Source organism: Eucalyptus grandis, chromosome 10, assembly GCF_016545825.1.
Source record: "Eucalyptus grandis isolate ANBG69807.140 chromosome 10, ASM1654582v1, whole genome shotgun sequence".
Taxonomy (NCBI): Eukaryota; Viridiplantae; Streptophyta; class Magnoliopsida; order Myrtales; family Myrtaceae; genus Eucalyptus; species Eucalyptus grandis.
In genome coordinates, this window is record NC_052621.1 from 30,742,295 (window position 1) to 30,758,850 (window position 16,556).

The following is a 16,556-nucleotide window of genomic DNA, read 5'->3' on the forward strand; positions in this document are numbered from 1 at the left end:
ACTATAAGATACTAAAGAATTGGTTTCCATCGTTGCATAAAATTTTCAATTTTTGCATTAATTCACAATGAAAATTAAAAGAAAGGTAGTACTTACTAGTGAATTAATAAAATTACGGCAACAAATAACATGAATAGATTGAAATTTCAATTAAATGGAATGTAAGATCTCGAAGAAGATAATTTATGCTGACCATAGATTGCAATAACAAGAGCTAAGATTAGAATATTACATAAAACTAATAATATCGAATGCAACCAAGAAAAGATATATTCTAGTGACTAACAAATGAAGCTTGCAAGTTTAATAATAATAAATGGGACAAAAAAGAAGCTGCCTTGATAATTTTAATAAGGGTGAAGTCGGCCCCATTTGGTAAGCCTACTAAAACTTCTCTGAACTTGAATAGTCGGAGAAGGGGTGAAGAGAGTCACAAAGAAGGGTAGGTTTTGGGTAAATGGTGAATCCATAAAACATCCATATTTTTGGGTTTTGCCATTCTAAACGGATATATATCCATCCCATTTTTCTGAACAAAGTCAGCTCATCTAATGGCCCGCCCTTCATACGTGGGTTAAAGTTTGACAAGTCTAAGGTAGCTTAAACTAGACAGCAAAGAGCAAGACCATACTCTTATATCATTTTATCGATCTGTTAATATTCAAGGAACCTTCTCATCATCTCCGGTAAATGGCTAAGACCCCAATTCAATATACAATGCCACATGAGACAGCAAGCCCTACTGCAATACACAATTTTCAGGTCTATAAAAAATTCGTCATATCATTGCGTTAATTTTTTCTCTTTCATGATAAATCCTTTTATGAATGTACAACTTCAACAGGAGGATATATAAAAGTTCGGAACGTCAATTAATTTTGCATGAGTCCCATTTTTTCCCAATGCGCATTAACCGATGCAAGTTCTTTTGGGTCTTATAAAAGATGGAAATCCTCTTCGATCTTCAACTTCGTGAAGAAGACATGCGTGCAAACAAGCATAAGACATGGTGGCCCACCAACGCTCTCCGCCAATAAAGCAGAACAACTTCAAAGCAAACAAGCATAATCTCAGTCCTAATGGTAAGTAACAGCATCCTATAGTCAACCTGCGGAAGACTAATCCTGTACACTTCGGTAGAAAAAAACAACTACCAACTAAAAGCGCATCCCAAGCTCCAGAATTTATGAGACACAGATCAGGGCAATGGAGAACGCAAATCACACGCATCTATACATATATCCCTTTAAGCCCTCTTATCAGGCCTTAGCAGCCAGCTGCAGCATCTTCTCCGCTATGCACAATTAGTCCTCCCAGAAGCGTTGAGATCGACCTTGTGGCTGGAGGTGGAGCCTTGTGCCTGACTGGTACTTCTTGAGACCACTGCGCTGGCCACTACCTCGCCCGTGAGGTTTGCTCAACTGGGTCCATGATACCATGCACCTTACGCCGAGAGTTCCCCTTCACCCTGAACTTGTGGAGGTGCGCATGCCAGCTCAGGAAGGAGCTTCTTGGTTCTTTCTCCACCTGCGACTTGCCCGTTCGTAGCACCTGATGGAAGCTTGAATGTAAAATGGAAATCACGTCACTTACACAGATCTTATACGTAGTGAATAGAAGTTATCACACTACTGTGTATGCTGCAGAAGGAACAGCCAGATCTCAACCAACAAGAACTATGATCTTGCCAGCCTCATTTCTCATGTTTTCGATGGAGAAAGACTTAAGCGAGATTTTCTAAGTACAAATAATGTCAAATCAATTTCAATTTGGGAGAATTAAAAGAAAAAAGTCAACCTCAAGACGTGCACATGATATGGTTTACAGAAACCATGAATTGATTAAGATAAAACAGTCACAAGATTGGTGGATATGATTAAGCACCGAAGTAATAATTACAACTACAAGATAAAAAAGCTATAGAGTCTGCGTCACTCATCAAGATCAATCATAGGATCTGCATCACTTGTCAAGAGGCAGAGAGCAATGACCAAGGAAATTCCTATTGCATCCTTCACATAAGCCTGATAATAAAAATTACCATCCAGTACCTCCAGATAATTTCCACAACATATTAAGCTATTTAGTGATTAGTGCCTGATGCACAAAGGGATCTCATAGCGCCACAAATATTTGATATGGCACCTCAACAAAGAGCACACAATTAGTAAACCGAAAGCATCAGAGGGGCACTACGTCCACTAACTTCGAAGTAGTGGCCATGGCAGTCGATAGACTTTCCGGGAAATGGTTGCTTCGGCGAAAGCTACACATGATTCAACAAGAGGACAGCCAAATCTGAGATTGCCAGCCACTCAAAACCACAATCACAAACATCTCTAATAGCCAGGACCAAGCAGGCAAATTAAAACACACAACATTAAAACATTCCAGAACATTACCTCTGCAATTTGTCAATTTCGGTCAGATCAAGAAGTCCTGCATGTCAAACAGGTTTTGGTTTAGGAGGTCTTCCAAGACGCCGCTTCTGTGCATGCCCGGAAGAAGGCAGGTTTCCTTCACTTCTAGCATCACCGGCTTTCCGTTTGCGAGGTCTTTCTTGGACTGGACCACACGATTGTTGATGACGCTGATCTAAAGGAGAGGTCCTGACAACTCCATCTTCATCTGGTCTTAATTTAGGAGGTCTCCCAAGACATTTAATCTCCAATTGTCCCTGCTGCTTGGTTTGAGGAGGCCTCCCACGGAGTTTAAGCTGTGGTTGTCCCTGTTGCACAATCTGTGGTTGCAAAACAGCATTGACAGCAATCTCATGATTTAATGGCAACAAATCTGCAGGTACTCTATCTAAGCCAAGATCGCCTTGAATGGGCCCTGACTCTCGAGGACGCAATTTGTTCTTGTACAATTGCTGTTGCGACATTTGCAGTTTAGTGTGCCTCCCCATTTTCCAATGCTGTGGTTGCTGCGGAATGTCCACTACCTTGTGCAGAATCTCCAAATTCATTTCAGACACTGGCCGATTTGATCCCGATTCTTCAATTTGAAGCTTTGGCTCATCTAGCTGCAAGCCGTTCGCACTGCACTTAAGCTCGCATGTCTGCTCATGTTGATGCCGCAGGAGTAACATTTTAGCAGTTGTAGCCATCTTTTCAGATTGGAGGAGCTTCTGCTGCAAAGGCCTTTTCCTCTTCTGCTGCTCTGGCTGCAAGGACTTCGGCAAAAATGTGGAAGGAGCAACTGCTTTATGGTCAAATAAGTCTAGGCCATAGCACCTGATCGGGCTGCCTTTCATGTTTGCTTCGTTCTCTTGCTCATTAATTAAAGGGAGTGCAGATGCTTCAGAAGGAGGAAGCTTACAATCCCGTGGAAGAAATTTTTCCCATTGCAGTTCATTCTGCACCTGCTCATGATGCACTGCTGCAGGCAGTCCAACCGCAGATGCAGATACAGAACTTGTTTGGGATTTAGAGAATTTATCCCGTTCAGGACTCAGTTGCTTGCTCTGTGGTTGTATTGACTCCATCCTAAAGGCAGAAGCGCCATTTCCTTTGACATTCAAGAAGCCTTGTCCCCAAGGCTGGGTTTTCGCTTGCTGCTGTTGTCTGAGATTCTGCACTTGAGTCTGACACGGAGGCATCATGTTGGCTGCTTCTAGCACCACAGCATGGCCTTGAACAGAAAGTTCTTGCTGCCTCTCCCCATCAAGCTGCAGTGGATACGTGAAACAGAGAATTAGTTCAACTCAAAATCATGTGAACCTTATTCTTGACAATGATTTTCACTCTTCCCGCATTTCCGTTCACTTTATTAGCTGCAGGAAGCATGACATGAATGTGAATCTGCTTGCCTGAAGAACTTAGGGACAAGATTGTCATAGTTTTACCTGGTATGAAGTTTGGCTTCTCTCATCATGCTCCAAATCCACAGGTCCATGTGGCAAAGCAGGTGCTTCTTTGAATGGCGGTGAAGTTTTTCTTTCATATGAGGGTTCTAATAATTGTGCTTGCTCATAGACCCGTGCATCCTCTTGTGCATAAATGGCAGCATCTAACTGAGACTTAGGTGGCTTCTGCTGACTAAAAATTTCATCATGATATTTAGGAGCAGAAACTTCAGTTTCTTCGACCTTCTTAAACTTCCCTAAATCCACAAGTGGCACATCAAAAGAGGCACCAGTAGTTATTGATCCTGATCCAGCGGACATGTCCACAGTAAGATTAGTTGTTAATGCCTCTGGTTCAACTTCCAGTGATCTGTAAACAGCCAAATCATGAGTTGCTTCCCAAGAAGCAAATTAAAATTTGGTAGCACACTTGGAAGTACTAAGAAAAAATAGTAACACATACCTGGGTAAGTCATGGTCAGAAAGCTTTGGTTGCGTCTCCCCCAGAGAAACATTGTCCAATACTGCTGCTTCAACTTCTGGGGGCCTCTTGGAACTAGAAAGCTCCACTTGTTTCTTCACATTGAATATAGGTACCTTCAGCAGAGTATGAATGCCTTCTTGCTGGCACATCTGTCTGGAAATTTCTATTTCTCCAATGTCACTTATCAACATTTTCCCCTCTAGAGGTTCACGATCCTTGCCTTCGACCACCAGATTTTGCCGAGGCACATGGGTTGCGGACTCCAATGCATTCCAAGATTCAAAAATTGCCATGAGCCGACCCTCAATCTCTTTGTTCCGCTTTAGCAGTTCTATACACTTCTCCTGATTATTAGTGAAACAAAGATGCAATTATAACAGCAGAGTTTACACAAAGGGATCAAAGGAAAACACGCAAAACTTCATCATATTTAGTAAAGATCAGAATGCATATTTACCTTAGATATATGTGATGGACCTACGTCCTCAAAAGTAGGAGTACAAGGAAGTGGATCGGGTCTGACCATGATAGAGAGAATCTCTCCTTGTTTGTCATGTAGCTGCTTCTGCACAGTGCTATTTTATCGGGGGGAAAAAAATCAGTCATTGGATTATCATCAGGCCCTTATACGGTGACAGGATGGAAGTTTGCAATGTCTAAATGTTACCAAAATTTTGTTCCTAAATGTCCGCACATTGTTATAATAAAGATTGTAATATATCCCAACAAAATAGACAAAAAGGTAATCTTAAACTTCCGTGGTTCGATTGTTCGAATAGCTATGCTCAATCAATTGAACTTTGCTAGTTGTGATTTATATCAACCAATTAATTAACTAGTTTGCTGCTATACTTTAATCATTTGCTCTCCTTTTAGCACCCACATGCTCATCAACCTGCAAGAAACGAGAACGGAAGGAAGAGATAAAGGGAAAGAGCATACCAAACATCAGTACTTCTGTTCCTCGATTCAATTAATGTTTCTTGCGCAGCAACATGTTTGTCAGCCAATTGAATTTGTTGCCTCAGGTGATTAGTTAGCTCTTCCATCCCTGCTATTTCTTTTTCCAATGTCTGGAGCTGTACACCAAGAGCCTCACAATGTTGATCCTGTAGTTCATTCTCCTTGACGACTTCAACTTGCCATTCATTTCTTTTATATTGTTCAACTAATTTTCCATCAAGGTCTTCTCCTAAATGTTCTTCTTCCATGGCTTCGTTATCCTGGGTTTGATGTTGTGGATTCTCCTCCACAACAACCACATCAATTTGTTTTTGAGCTTCATCCTTACGAACAATTGATTGACTATTATTTTTGTCATGCTGCTCCTGCAACTGAGCTTGATTTTCGGTTACTTCATCCTGCTCTGGGGGTTTAGATTCTTCAATTACTTCATGCTGTTGAGGATGTTTCTCTTTCAGCTGAACTGCTCTAGATTGTTGGCACTCTTGTTTTTGTCCTTCAATTGCTTGAACGACTCCCTCTTGTGCTTTCTCCGAGACCTCAATTCTTTTGTATTCCTGCATATGTGCTTCATGTAGTACTTCATTCGCTTCAACCCCTATTCTTCCTTCTTTCATCACATCCAGCTCCTGTAATCTATTTAGCTCAACTTGCTGATGCTCAAATTGATCTATGCCCTCAGCCCCGCTAAATGACTGGCGAGCTTTTTTTGGCGGGTTGGTAACTTGAATCACTAAAGCTTGCTGCTTACTTCTATCCCCTACTCCGACATTCTCTTTCTCAGTGAATGCATCTTTCTTTTTGTGTAACTTTTCTCTCTCACTCCTTAGCTGGCCGCCTCTCTCACTTTTATCCCTCCGACCATGTACCGAGAAATTGTTGTCACCAAATGGTAAAGTGTAACAGTTCACAGGAGCAGAAATAATTTCCCCACATTCACTGAGCTTCATCAGGTGATGACTCAACAAGCTGGTGTGTCCCCATGGCAAATCCTGATATTCTGCCTTAATGAACTTAGATATCGATTCCTCACTAGATCCCCCTTCCTCATTTAATTCCTGAATTGCCCTGCGAATCATCTAGACAAAATGCACTTGCAAATCAGCTTCTTGTAAAACACAGGTTTACCAAAAATATGCAGGAAAACCCCAAGAAAGCAGATCGCTCCAAGGATTGTGCATGGAAGAGCATTAGATGAGATAAAAAAAAAGGTAAAATACCAAGGCATAGGTAGGGTGATTGGGAGTCTGGAACGTTGGGAATAGCTTGCTGAGTCGCTCCTCAATGCTATTTCGGGAATGGGATGCAGGCATTCCATTGGTAGCGCCCAACTTGGCGAGGTTTGCCAGAACCACGTCAGCAAGCTTTCTAATCCTCTCCTGCTCATGTTAATGCAATGAAACATGTTAAATTCCCTAAATGCAAACACGTGCATGAATTTGAAGGAAAAAAAGGAGAATCTTCAATGTGCGCAACTCTTAGAAGCTGCTCGCAATTTATAAAATCCCGGAATATTTACTTAAGTTTCCTTTATCTCCTCACTGATTGGAGAAGTTATCCGGGAGCACAAATTGACTTATACAAACTGCCCACCCCTCTCTTTCATAAAAAATTGGATTATCATTCTAATAAATTCCCCTTCATGGGGCATACACAATTCAACACAAGAAGACAACTTTGCCACAAAATTGGAGCTCGAGACGACGGACATTATTCAGGTCATCAATCTATAGATTCTTAAACCGTCCTTTGAAGAATGCATGCATTAGCATTACACAGATGGAGCAAAAACACTGCGAATGGTTTCTAAAATCTCGGACTCAACTAACATACAGTCCTCAGACAAACTGAGGCGCGTGAATTAGGAAAAGCAAGACCAGAGAAATCATGAAACAAATATTGGGTGGTCTTGGGTCTTTCTCACCTCTCAAAGGGTCCCTTACACTCGACCACCAAGCCCTTCCACAACCAAGTCCCAACAATCTCCCCCAAAAATCGGGCCCCGCACCTCCCTTGGGGGCCGTGTGATTGTTGGGGATTTTAATAGCAACGCTGGATAGTTTTGGGCCTTTCTTACCAAAATCTAGTTTTAAAAGAGGAACCTTTCTTCGCACTCGTAAACTGACCACCAACTCCCAACCCCAACAGCAAAAATTAATATCTCAACATTACCCGAACGAACAAATTCTTCTCCCAAACGGACGATCCGCGACACGGTATCAAACCGAGAGAGAAGAAAAGAAATCCACCAATGCATCCTCCGACGAGGGTTGAGGCTACCTGAGACGAGAGGGAGAGCTCAGCGGTCAGTGGAAGAGCCAGCGTGGAAGACGGTGGCGGTCGGGCGGTGGTGGCGGCACCCATTTAGGGCTCTCCGCCGGGGAAACTGAGAGCCCCCTTGCTCCTATCAGGCGCCGCTTCAATGCGCGGCGACGACGCCACCCACCTCGTCGGATGTAAGACTCGGTGAGCGAAACGAAGAAGACGAAGTGACGGCTGGCTTATATAGGTTTCTGAGGCGGCAGCGACGTCGTTTTGTTCGTGCTTTTTTTCTTTTGGGGGGGGTTTTGCCTTTGGGCTTCTTTTAGGCCCGATCGTGACTCTGCTCGACCATTCGGGCCTAATATTTTCCCTAAAGTCGGGCCGAAGCTGGCCCGTTGAAATTCAACGCCCTTGTTTCGTAAGCCGAGGGCGCGAATTATAACCTATGTAAAGACCGACACGACACGCGACACGCGACACCTACGACACAACACCTCGACACGTCATTTCTTAAAAATAGAGAATTTCGACACGTTCCGACACGTTATATATTAAATATATTTTTATAATTTATAACTACTTTATTCCAAAAATCTATTTCTGAATCAATAGAATACAAATACGCATTTGATACTAACACTAAATTTATGTTCCCGAAATAGAAATTTATCTGACAACAACACAAAATTTCTACCTCTCAAGTGAGCCGCAATAGGTGGACAGTTGATTAAGTGCAAGAGTAAGTAATGAAAATGAAAAGACTTTCTTTCTTTTTTTTCTCATTTTGTTTCAAAAATAAAAAAGTAAAAATATTTACTTCTCTTTTTTTCTCCAAACCTATTTATGTACCAAGACATTATTCTAGAAATAAAAAATAAATAAAATTATGTCATCAAACTGATTTATGTTCTAAACCTATACTGAAAATAGATAAATAAAAATATAAAATAATTATCATGTGCATCCTAAATTTATGTTCTCAATCCTTAATGCAATTTCAAGGTAGGATGCAAGAACTAGAAGTATCATAATCATCTCTTCTTATTTTACACTTGCCCTTCAACTTTTGAGCTAGACACAACTTCAATTAGAAGAGTGTAAAAAAAAAAGTCACATTTGATTCTTGTCATTGGAGTAAGAGGGTATATGACCAATAATGATTGCAATCGGTTCACACGACTACTTTTCTTTTTTTCTCTTTTTTCTTTTGACAATCAACTCATCCAACTTGCTTGATTCATACGGTCAAGCAATTTCCTCACTCGACTTCAAGATTCCACTTTCTAAGCTAAAACAGTGAAGAGATACAGGCACCCCTCCATTAAAAAAAAAAACTATGTTTGGACTGTGCCTTTGTGGTGCCACTGCCAAATATCGATACAGTGCCGATCGAGGTGCCCACGGTCCGCGGACGCTCTCCCCCGATGTAGAATCACAACTTAAAAGGCGAAAAAGTATAACTCAGTCCGGATGGTAAATAGCAGAGCTAGCAAACATGTCAAAGACAAAGCAAAATTCCCAACCAAAAGCGCATCCACAAGCTCCAGGCTTTATAAGACAAATCAGGGCAATGGAAAAGGCAAATTACACACATCTGTACATATATCCCCTCATGCCCTCTCAGCAGGCCTTAGCAGCCAGCTTCGGCATCTTGTCCTCTATGCCCAAGTAGTCCTCCTAGAAGCATTGAGATCAACCTTCTGGCCGGAGGTGAAGCCTCATGCCTGACAAGTGCTTTTTGTGCCGCTACGACACCATGCACCTCACGCAGGGAGTTCCCCTTCACCCTGAACTTGTGGAGGTGCACACGCCAGCTCAGGAAGGGGCTTCTCGATTCTTTCTCCACCCGTGACCTGCCCGTTCATAGCACCAGACGAAAGCTCGGATCTGAAGTTACATGAAAATCACGTCACTTTCACAAATTTAATTCATAGCATATTAAGTTGTCACACTAGTGTATATGCCGAGGAAGGAACGGCCAAATCTCAACTGACAAGAAATTATGATCTTGCCAGTCCCATTGCTCATGTTTTTGGTGGAGAAAGACTATGCGAGATTTTCTAAGCACAAATCATGTCGAATCAATTGCAATTTCAGAGTTAAAAGAAATAAGATGACCTCAAAACATCCAAATATATGGTTTACAGAATCCATTAATTGATTAAGATAAAACGGTCTCAAGATCGGTGCATATGATCAAAAACAGAAGTTATCAATCATAATTGCATGACAAAAAAACAATAGAATCGGCATCGCTCATCAAGATTCGATCATAGGATCTGCATTGCTTGTCCATATGCAGGGAGCGATGACAAAGGAAATTCCTATTGTATCCTTCATATAAGCCTGATAAAAATAAATTTACCATCCAATACCCTCAGATAATTTCAACAGATATTAAGCTTCTTTCAGGTTGTAATAAATTAAGCTATTTGCTGTAGTGGCCATCACAGTCAATACAATTTTCCAAACACAGTTGCTTATGCGAAAGCTACATGTGATTCAACAAGAGGACAGCCAAATCTGAGATGGCCAGCTACTCAAAACCGCGACCACAAGCATCTAAAATAGCCAGGACCAAACAAGCAAATTAGAATACACAACACTAATAAAACCTACCAGGACACTACCTCTGTGATTTATCAATTACTGTCAGATGAACAGGTCCTGCAGGTAAAACAGGTTTTGGTTTAGGAGGTCTTCCAAGATGCTGCTTCTGTGCATGCTCAGAAGAAGGCAGGGTTCCTTCATTTGTAGCATCACTGGCTTTTCGTTTACAAGGTCTCCTTGGACTGGACCACACGATTGTTGATGATGCTGATCTAAAGGAGGGGTCCTGACAACTCCATCTTCATCTGGTCTTAATTTAGGAGGTCTCTCAAGATGTTTAATCTCCGGTTGTTCCTGCTGCTTGGGTTGAGGAGTCCTCCCATGGCGTTTAAGCTGTCGTTGCCCCTGTTGCACAATCTGTGGTTGCACAACAGCACTGACAGTAGTGTCATGTTTTAATGGCAACAAATCTGCAGGTACTCTATCCAAGCTAGGATCACCTTGAGAGGGCCCTGACACTCGACGGCGCAATTTGTGCTTGTACAACAATGATTGCTGTCGCAACATTTGCCGTTTAGCATACCTCCTAGTTATCCGATGCTGTGGTTGCTGCGGAATGTCCACTGCCTTATGCAGAATCTCCAAATTCATTTTGGACAACTGGTGATTTGATTCCAGTTCTTCAATTTGAAGCTTTGGCTCACCTTGCTGCAAGTGGTTCCCAATGCTCTTAAGCTCACATGGCTGCTCATGTTGATGCCGAAGGAGTAACATTTTAGCCGCTGTAGCCATCTTTTCAGCTTGGAGGGGCTTCTGCTGCAAAAGCCTTTCTCTCTTCTGCTGCTCTGGCTGCGGGGACTTCGGCAAAAATGTAAAAGGAGCAACTGCTTCACGATCAAATAACTCTAGGCTATAGCACCTGATCGGCCTGCTATTCTTGTTTGCCTTGTTCTCTCGCTCATTAATTAAAGGGAGTGCAGATTCTTTGGAAGGAGGAAGCTCCCAATCCCGAGGAAGTAACTTTTCACATCGCAGTTCATTCTGCACCTGGTCATGATGCACTGCTGCAGGCAGTCCAACTACAAATGCAGATACAGGACTTGTTTGGGATTCAGAAAATTTATGCTGCTCAGGACTCAGTTGCTTGCTCTGGGGTGATATTGATTCCACCCTAAAGGCAGAAGCACCATTTCCTTTGACATTCAAGAAGCCTTGTCCCCAAGGCTGGGTTTTCGCTTGCTGCTGTTGTCCAAGATTCTGCACTTGAGTCAAACATGGAGGCATAAAGTTGGCTGCTTCTAGCACCACCGCATGGCCGTGAACAGAAAGTTCTTGCTGCCCCTCCCCATCGAGCTGCAACTGATACATGAAACAGAGAATTAGTTCATCTCAAAATCACGTCAACCTTATTCTTGACGACTGATTTTCACGCTTCCTGCATTTCTATTCACTTTATTAGCTGCAGGAACACGACATGAATGTGAATTTGCCTGCCTGAAAAACTTAGGAATGTTATTTTCATAGTTTTACCTGGTGTGGCATTTGGCTTCTCTGACCATGCTCCAAATCCACAGGTCCATGTGGCAAAGCAGGTTCTTCCTTGAATGGCGATCTAACCTGTGAAGTTTTTCCTTCAAATGAAGGTTCTAATAATTGTGCTTGTGCATAGGACTGCGCATCCTCTTGTGCATCCAACTGAGACTCAGGTGGCTTCTGCTTACTGAAACTTTCAGCATGATATTTAGGAGCAAAAATTTCGGTTTCTTGGACCTTCTTAAACTTCCCTAAATCCACAGGTGGCACATCAAAAGGTGCACCAGTAGTTACTGATCCTGATCCAGTGGACTTGTTCACAGTATGATTAGTTGCTAGTGCCTCTGATTCAAATTCCAGTGATCTGAAAACAGCCAAATCATGTGGTTGCTTCTCAAGGAGCTGCTTGAAATTTGGTAGCACACTTGGAAGTACTAAAAAAAGTTAGTTACACAGAGTAGTTACACATACCTGGGTAAGTCATGGTCAGAAAGCTTTGGTTGCTTCTCCCTCAGAGATTGATTGTGCAATACTACTGCTTCAACCTCTGGGGGCCTCTTGGAACTAGAAAGCTCCACTTGTTTCTTCACATTAAATATCGGTGCCTTCACTTGAGTATGAATCTCTTCTTGCCAGCACATCTCTGTGGAAATTTCTTTTTCTCCAATGTCAGTTGTCAACTTTTGCCCCTCTACAGCTTCATGATCCTTGCATTCCACCGACAGATTCTGCCGAGGCGTGTGGATTGATGACCCCATCGCATTCCAAGATTCCAAAATTGCCATGAGCCACCCTCAATCTCTTTGTTCCGCTTAAGCAGTTCTATACACTTCTCCTGATTATAAGTGAAGCAAAGATAAATTATACCAGCAGAGTTCACACAGAGGGATCAAAGGAAAACAAGCAAAATTTCATCACATGTGCAAATTTACCTTAGAAATTTGTGACGGACCTGCTTCCGCAAAAGTAGGAGTAGGAAACAGATCCGGTCTGACCACAATAGAGGGAATCTCCGCTTGTTTCTCATGTGACTGCTTCTGCACCACGCTATTTTATCAGGGGAAAAGAAATCAGTAATTGGATTATCATCAGACCATCATACAATAATGGGATGGAAGTCTACAGCGCCTAAATGTTACCAAAAAAATTTCTACATGTCCGCACATTGTTAAGATGAAGATTGTAATACATCCCAACATAATAGACGAAAAGGTAATCTTAAACTTCCGCAATACGAATGTTGGACTAACTGTGCTCAATCAATCAAAATTTGCTAGTTGTGATTTATATCAACCAGTATACTTCATCATCTGTTCTCTTTTTAGCACCCAAGTGCTCGTCAATCTGCGAGAAATGAGAATGGAAGGAGGGAAAAAGGGAAAAGAGCATACCAAACATCATTACTTCTGTTCCTTGATTCAATTAATGTTTCTGGGCGACAACATCTTCGTCAGCCAATCCAATTTGTTGCCTCGGGTGATTGGTTAGCTCTTCCATCCCTGATATTTCTTCTTCCAACATATGGAGTTGTACGCCAAGAATCTCACACCTTTGGTCTTGTAGGTCGTGCTCCCTGATGACTTCAACTTTATCCTGTTCAACTAATTTCCCATCAAGGTCTTCTCCTACATATTCTTCTTCCATGGCTTCATTATCCTGGGTTTGATGCCGTGGATGCTGCTCCACAACAACCACAATTTGTTTTTGAACTTCATCCTTGTGAACAATCGATTGACTATGATCTTTGTCATGTTCATCCTTGTGAACAATTGATTGACTGTGATCTTTGTCATGCTGCACACGCAATTGAGCTTGATTTTCAATTACTTCGTTTTCCTGCTCTGCAGGTCTAGATTCTTCAATTATTTTACGCTGTTGAGGAAGTTCCTCTTTCAGCTGAACTGCTTTGGATTGTTGGCACTCTTGTTTTTCTTCTTCAATTGCTTGAAAGATTCCCTCTCGTGCCTTCTCTAAGACCTCAATTCTTTTGCATTCCTGCATATGTGCTTCATGTAGAACTTCATTTGCTTCAACCCCTATTCTTCCTTTATTCATCACATCCAACTTCTGTAGTCTATTTGGCTGAACTTGCTGATGCTGTGATTGATCTGTGCCCTCAGTCTTCCTTAGTGACGGAAGAGCTTTCTTCGGTGGATTGGTAACTTGAATCACTAAACCTTGCTGCTTACTTCTATCCCCAACTCCAAGATTCTCTTTCTCAGACAATGAATTTTTCCTTTTGTGTAACTTTTCTTCCTCTCTCCTTAGCCGGCCACCTCTCTTACTTTTATCCCTCCGACCAGGTTTGAACAAATTGTTGTCACCAAATGGTAAAATGTAACGGTTCACTGATGCAGAAACAATCTCCCCACATTCACTGAGCTTCTTTAGATGATGGCTCAACAAGCTGGCATGTCCCCATGGCAAATCCTGATATTCTGCCTTAATGAACTTAGATATTAATTCCTCACTAGATCCCCCTTCCTCATTTAGTTCCTGAATTGCCCTGCGAATCATCTAGACAAAATGCTCGTGCAAATCAGACGCACAACAACTATGAAAGCAGGATGCTCAAAATTTTGGGGGATTGGACTTGGAAGAGCAGTAAATGAGAAGAAAAGAAAAGAGAAGGCAAATACCAAGGCATAGGTAGGGTGATCGGGAGTGGGGAATGATGGGAATAGCTTGCTGAGTCGCTTCTCGATGCTGTTTCGGGAATGGGATGCAGGCGTTCCATTGGTAGGGCCCAACTTGGCGAGGTTGGCCAGAACCATGTCAGCAAGTTTTCCGATCCTCTTCTGCTTATGTTAATGCAATGAAACACATTAAGTTCCCTAGCAAACTCATGCATAAATTTGAAGTGAACCAAAAAAAAAAAAAACCTTCAAAGGTGTGCAACTCCTAGAAGGAGCCTGCCATTAAAAAAATCAGAGAAGATTTACTTAAGACTTAATTCGTTTCGCGGAAAATGAATGGTTCAGAAAATATTTTCCTAAGAATAATAAATTGATCGCTTGAAATAATTAGTCGATAAAAAATGTTTTCATTATCAATAACAATTCATGTTTATATATTTTCCTGTACAATGTTATTCATTTATTCATCTTTTTGCAAGCGATATAGACAATTATTTTTAAAAAAAAATATATTTTACAAATCAGTCATTTTCCATGAAACAAAGTTTCCTTTATCTCCTTGCCAACTGGAGAAGTGATTTGGGCGGCACGTATCTCCCCGTCTCTATCTTAAATATAAAAACGGATTGTCATCCTCAAAAGTTCTTGGGGCGCATGCGATCCCACACACACAAAAAACCCAACTTTGCCGCGAAATTGGACCTCCGGACGATCGATACTGACACTGTTCAGGTCATCGATCCATAGATTCATAACCATCCCCTCAAACGATGCATGCATTACCATTACTACACAGACGGAGCAAAACCCAGCGAACGGATTTCGAAATCTATGGACTCGACCAGTTAGCACGCAGTCCCCAGACAAACCTAAGCGCAGACCAGGAAAAGCAAAGACCGGGGAGATCGCGGGACGAAAGACTACTAGTAACCCCAACATCGCCACGATCACGTATCAAAAATGAGCAGAGAGAGAAGAGAAGAAATCGCCGATCGCATCCTCCGACCAGGAGGCCGGCGAGCCGAGCGGGTTACCTGGGACGAGGGGCTGAGCTGGACGGAGTCGGCCGGCGGCGGGAGGGAATCCGCGGCGGAGGACGGCGGCGGTTGGGCGGTGGAGGTGCCCATGGCTTCGCGGGAGTGATTTCTAGGGCTGCGGGACGTGAGGCCGGGCGGAAGAGCATTTTATACCGTTGGGTAGTTCGCAGTGGGAGAGCTGCGACTAACCGCCGCTTCGAAGTGCGCCAAAAAAAATTATATTATTTTAAGTTCGGCCACCATGATGAATTAATTTTTAAATAATGAGTCTTGAAAGATATATTGTGATTTTTTAATATGGCGACTAGAGATGATCAACGGTCGGGCGGTCCACGGGCATGTCCCACCCGAGCCCGCCCTATCGTACTAAATACAGTTGGAATAATTACATTACTAATCACACTTGGTTTTGTATATTCCTTTTTTTTTTTTTTTTGTAGCCAACAATCACGCCGTAAACCTCGCCACTTAAGGTGAATTACCACCCCGAGCCCATACTTTAAAAAGTCACATTCATATTCTTCATCACCAATTACCTTTAAAAAAAGTCACATTCATCTAGCCCTGACCTTGCCATATATTTATTGTAAGGGATTACAAATTATGGATTTATATGAAGTGGTTTAGATAAAGAAAATAATAGAAGACGAGCTCATAAGTTTTAATTTATATTATTTATTATTCTATAACTAGTCAATTTGACACATCAAATTGACATTTTTCCAATTTATGTTTTGTAATAGATAAAAATATGTTTAAATCTGAAATTATAGATGGAAAATCTTAAATCAATCAATCATTTTCTAGAATGAAAAAATCTCCTTCTCATCAAAAGCCAGGGCTCCTCCGTCGACATCCTAGATGGATGGAGACATGCCAAAAATATGGGATCCATTTCATATGTTCAATTTGATAGATGTTTTTTTTTTTTTTTTTGATTTTTTTAATTTTTTTTTTTTCTTTTTCTTTTTTTCTTTTTCTTTTTTTCTTCTCCTCTTCTTCCTCAGGCCGGTGATCCACCTTGCGGGCGAACCTCGCACCCGACATCGGGAGGAACAACGGCGGCCAAAAGTAAACCACGAGGTAACGGCGGCAATGAGCTCGGCACGGCGGGGGCTCACGACCGTAACACATCATGCGGCTGGGGTCTCCCTTTCTCTTCAAATCTGCGCTGCCCCAGCCTCCCACTACACACGTGCCACCGAGTAAGTCGGTGAGGGCAAGCCTCACCCATGGCGAACACT

General features: G+C 42.1%; 2 protein-coding genes across 4 annotated transcripts; both read right to left on the reverse strand.

Moving 5' to 3' along the window:
- Positions 1–1,010: 1,010 nt before the first annotated feature.
- On the reverse strand, positions 1,011–7,749 carry LOC104423975 (involucrin). Of its 2 annotated transcripts, none has more exons than XM_010036389.3 (8): positions 7,575–7,749; positions 6,515–6,673; positions 5,274–6,373; positions 4,789–4,906; positions 4,311–4,675; positions 3,848–4,217; positions 2,403–3,670; positions 1,011–1,551 (listed from the first exon to the last, which is right to left on the reverse strand). In XM_010036389.3, the coding sequence occupies exons 1-7, from the start codon at positions 7,656–7,658 to the stop codon at positions 2,447–2,449; spliced, it is 3,420 nt and encodes a 1,139-aa protein (XP_010034691.3). In that variant the 5' UTR covers positions 7,659–7,749; the 3' UTR covers positions 1,011–1,551; positions 2,403–2,446. The 2 variants fall into 2 exon arrangements, with proteins under 2 accessions (XP_010034691.3, XP_039159155.1); XM_039303221.1 differs by having other exon boundaries at positions 1,011–1,561.
- A 1,005-nt stretch (positions 7,750–8,754) lies between these two features.
- LOC104422751 lies at positions 8,755–15,474 on the reverse strand. Of its 2 annotated transcripts, none has more exons than XM_010035173.3 (8): positions 15,310–15,474; positions 14,279–14,437; positions 13,031–14,156; positions 12,572–12,686; positions 12,111–12,474; positions 11,637–12,003; positions 10,187–11,465; positions 8,755–9,443 (listed from the first exon to the last, which is right to left on the reverse strand). In XM_010035173.3, exons 5-7 carry the CDS (start codon positions 12,422–12,424, stop codon positions 10,209–10,211), a joined length of 1,938 nt encoding a protein of 645 aa, XP_010033475.2. In that variant the 5' UTR covers positions 12,425–12,474; positions 12,572–12,686; positions 13,031–14,156; positions 14,279–14,437; positions 15,310–15,474; the 3' UTR covers positions 8,755–9,443; positions 10,187–10,208. The 2 variants fall into 2 exon arrangements, with proteins under 2 accessions (XP_010033475.2, XP_039159156.1); XM_039303222.1 differs by having other exon boundaries at positions 9,012–9,443; positions 10,176–11,465.
- Between the last annotated feature and the right edge of the window lie 1,082 nt (positions 15,475–16,556).

Bases quoted from the DNA above. Each gene is read 5' to 3' on its own strand.
- LOC104422751 (XM_010035173.3), bottom strand. From the start codon at position 12,424: ATGGCAATTTTGGAATCTTGGAATGCGATGGGGTCATCAATCCACACG. The intron at 12,004-12,110 runs GTATGTGTAACT...GGCTGTTTTCAG, and splicing joins TCTGACCATGACTTACCCAG to ATCACTGGAATTTGAATCAG. The intron at 11,466-11,636 runs GTAAAACTATGA...TTCATGTATCAG, and splicing joins GAAGCCAAATGCCACACCAG to TTGCAGCTCGATGGGGAGGG.
- LOC104423975 (XM_010036389.3), bottom strand. From the start codon at position 7,658: ATGGGTGCCGCCACCACCGCCCGACCGCCACCGTCTTCCACGCTGGCT. The intron at 4,907-5,273 runs GTATGCTCTTTC...CCGATAAAATAG, and splicing joins AACAGAAGTACTGATGTTTG to CACTGTGCAGAAGCAGCTAC. The intron at 4,218-4,310 runs GTATGTGTTACT...GGCTGTTTACAG, and splicing joins TCTGACCATGACTTACCCAG to ATCACTGGAAGTTGAACCAG.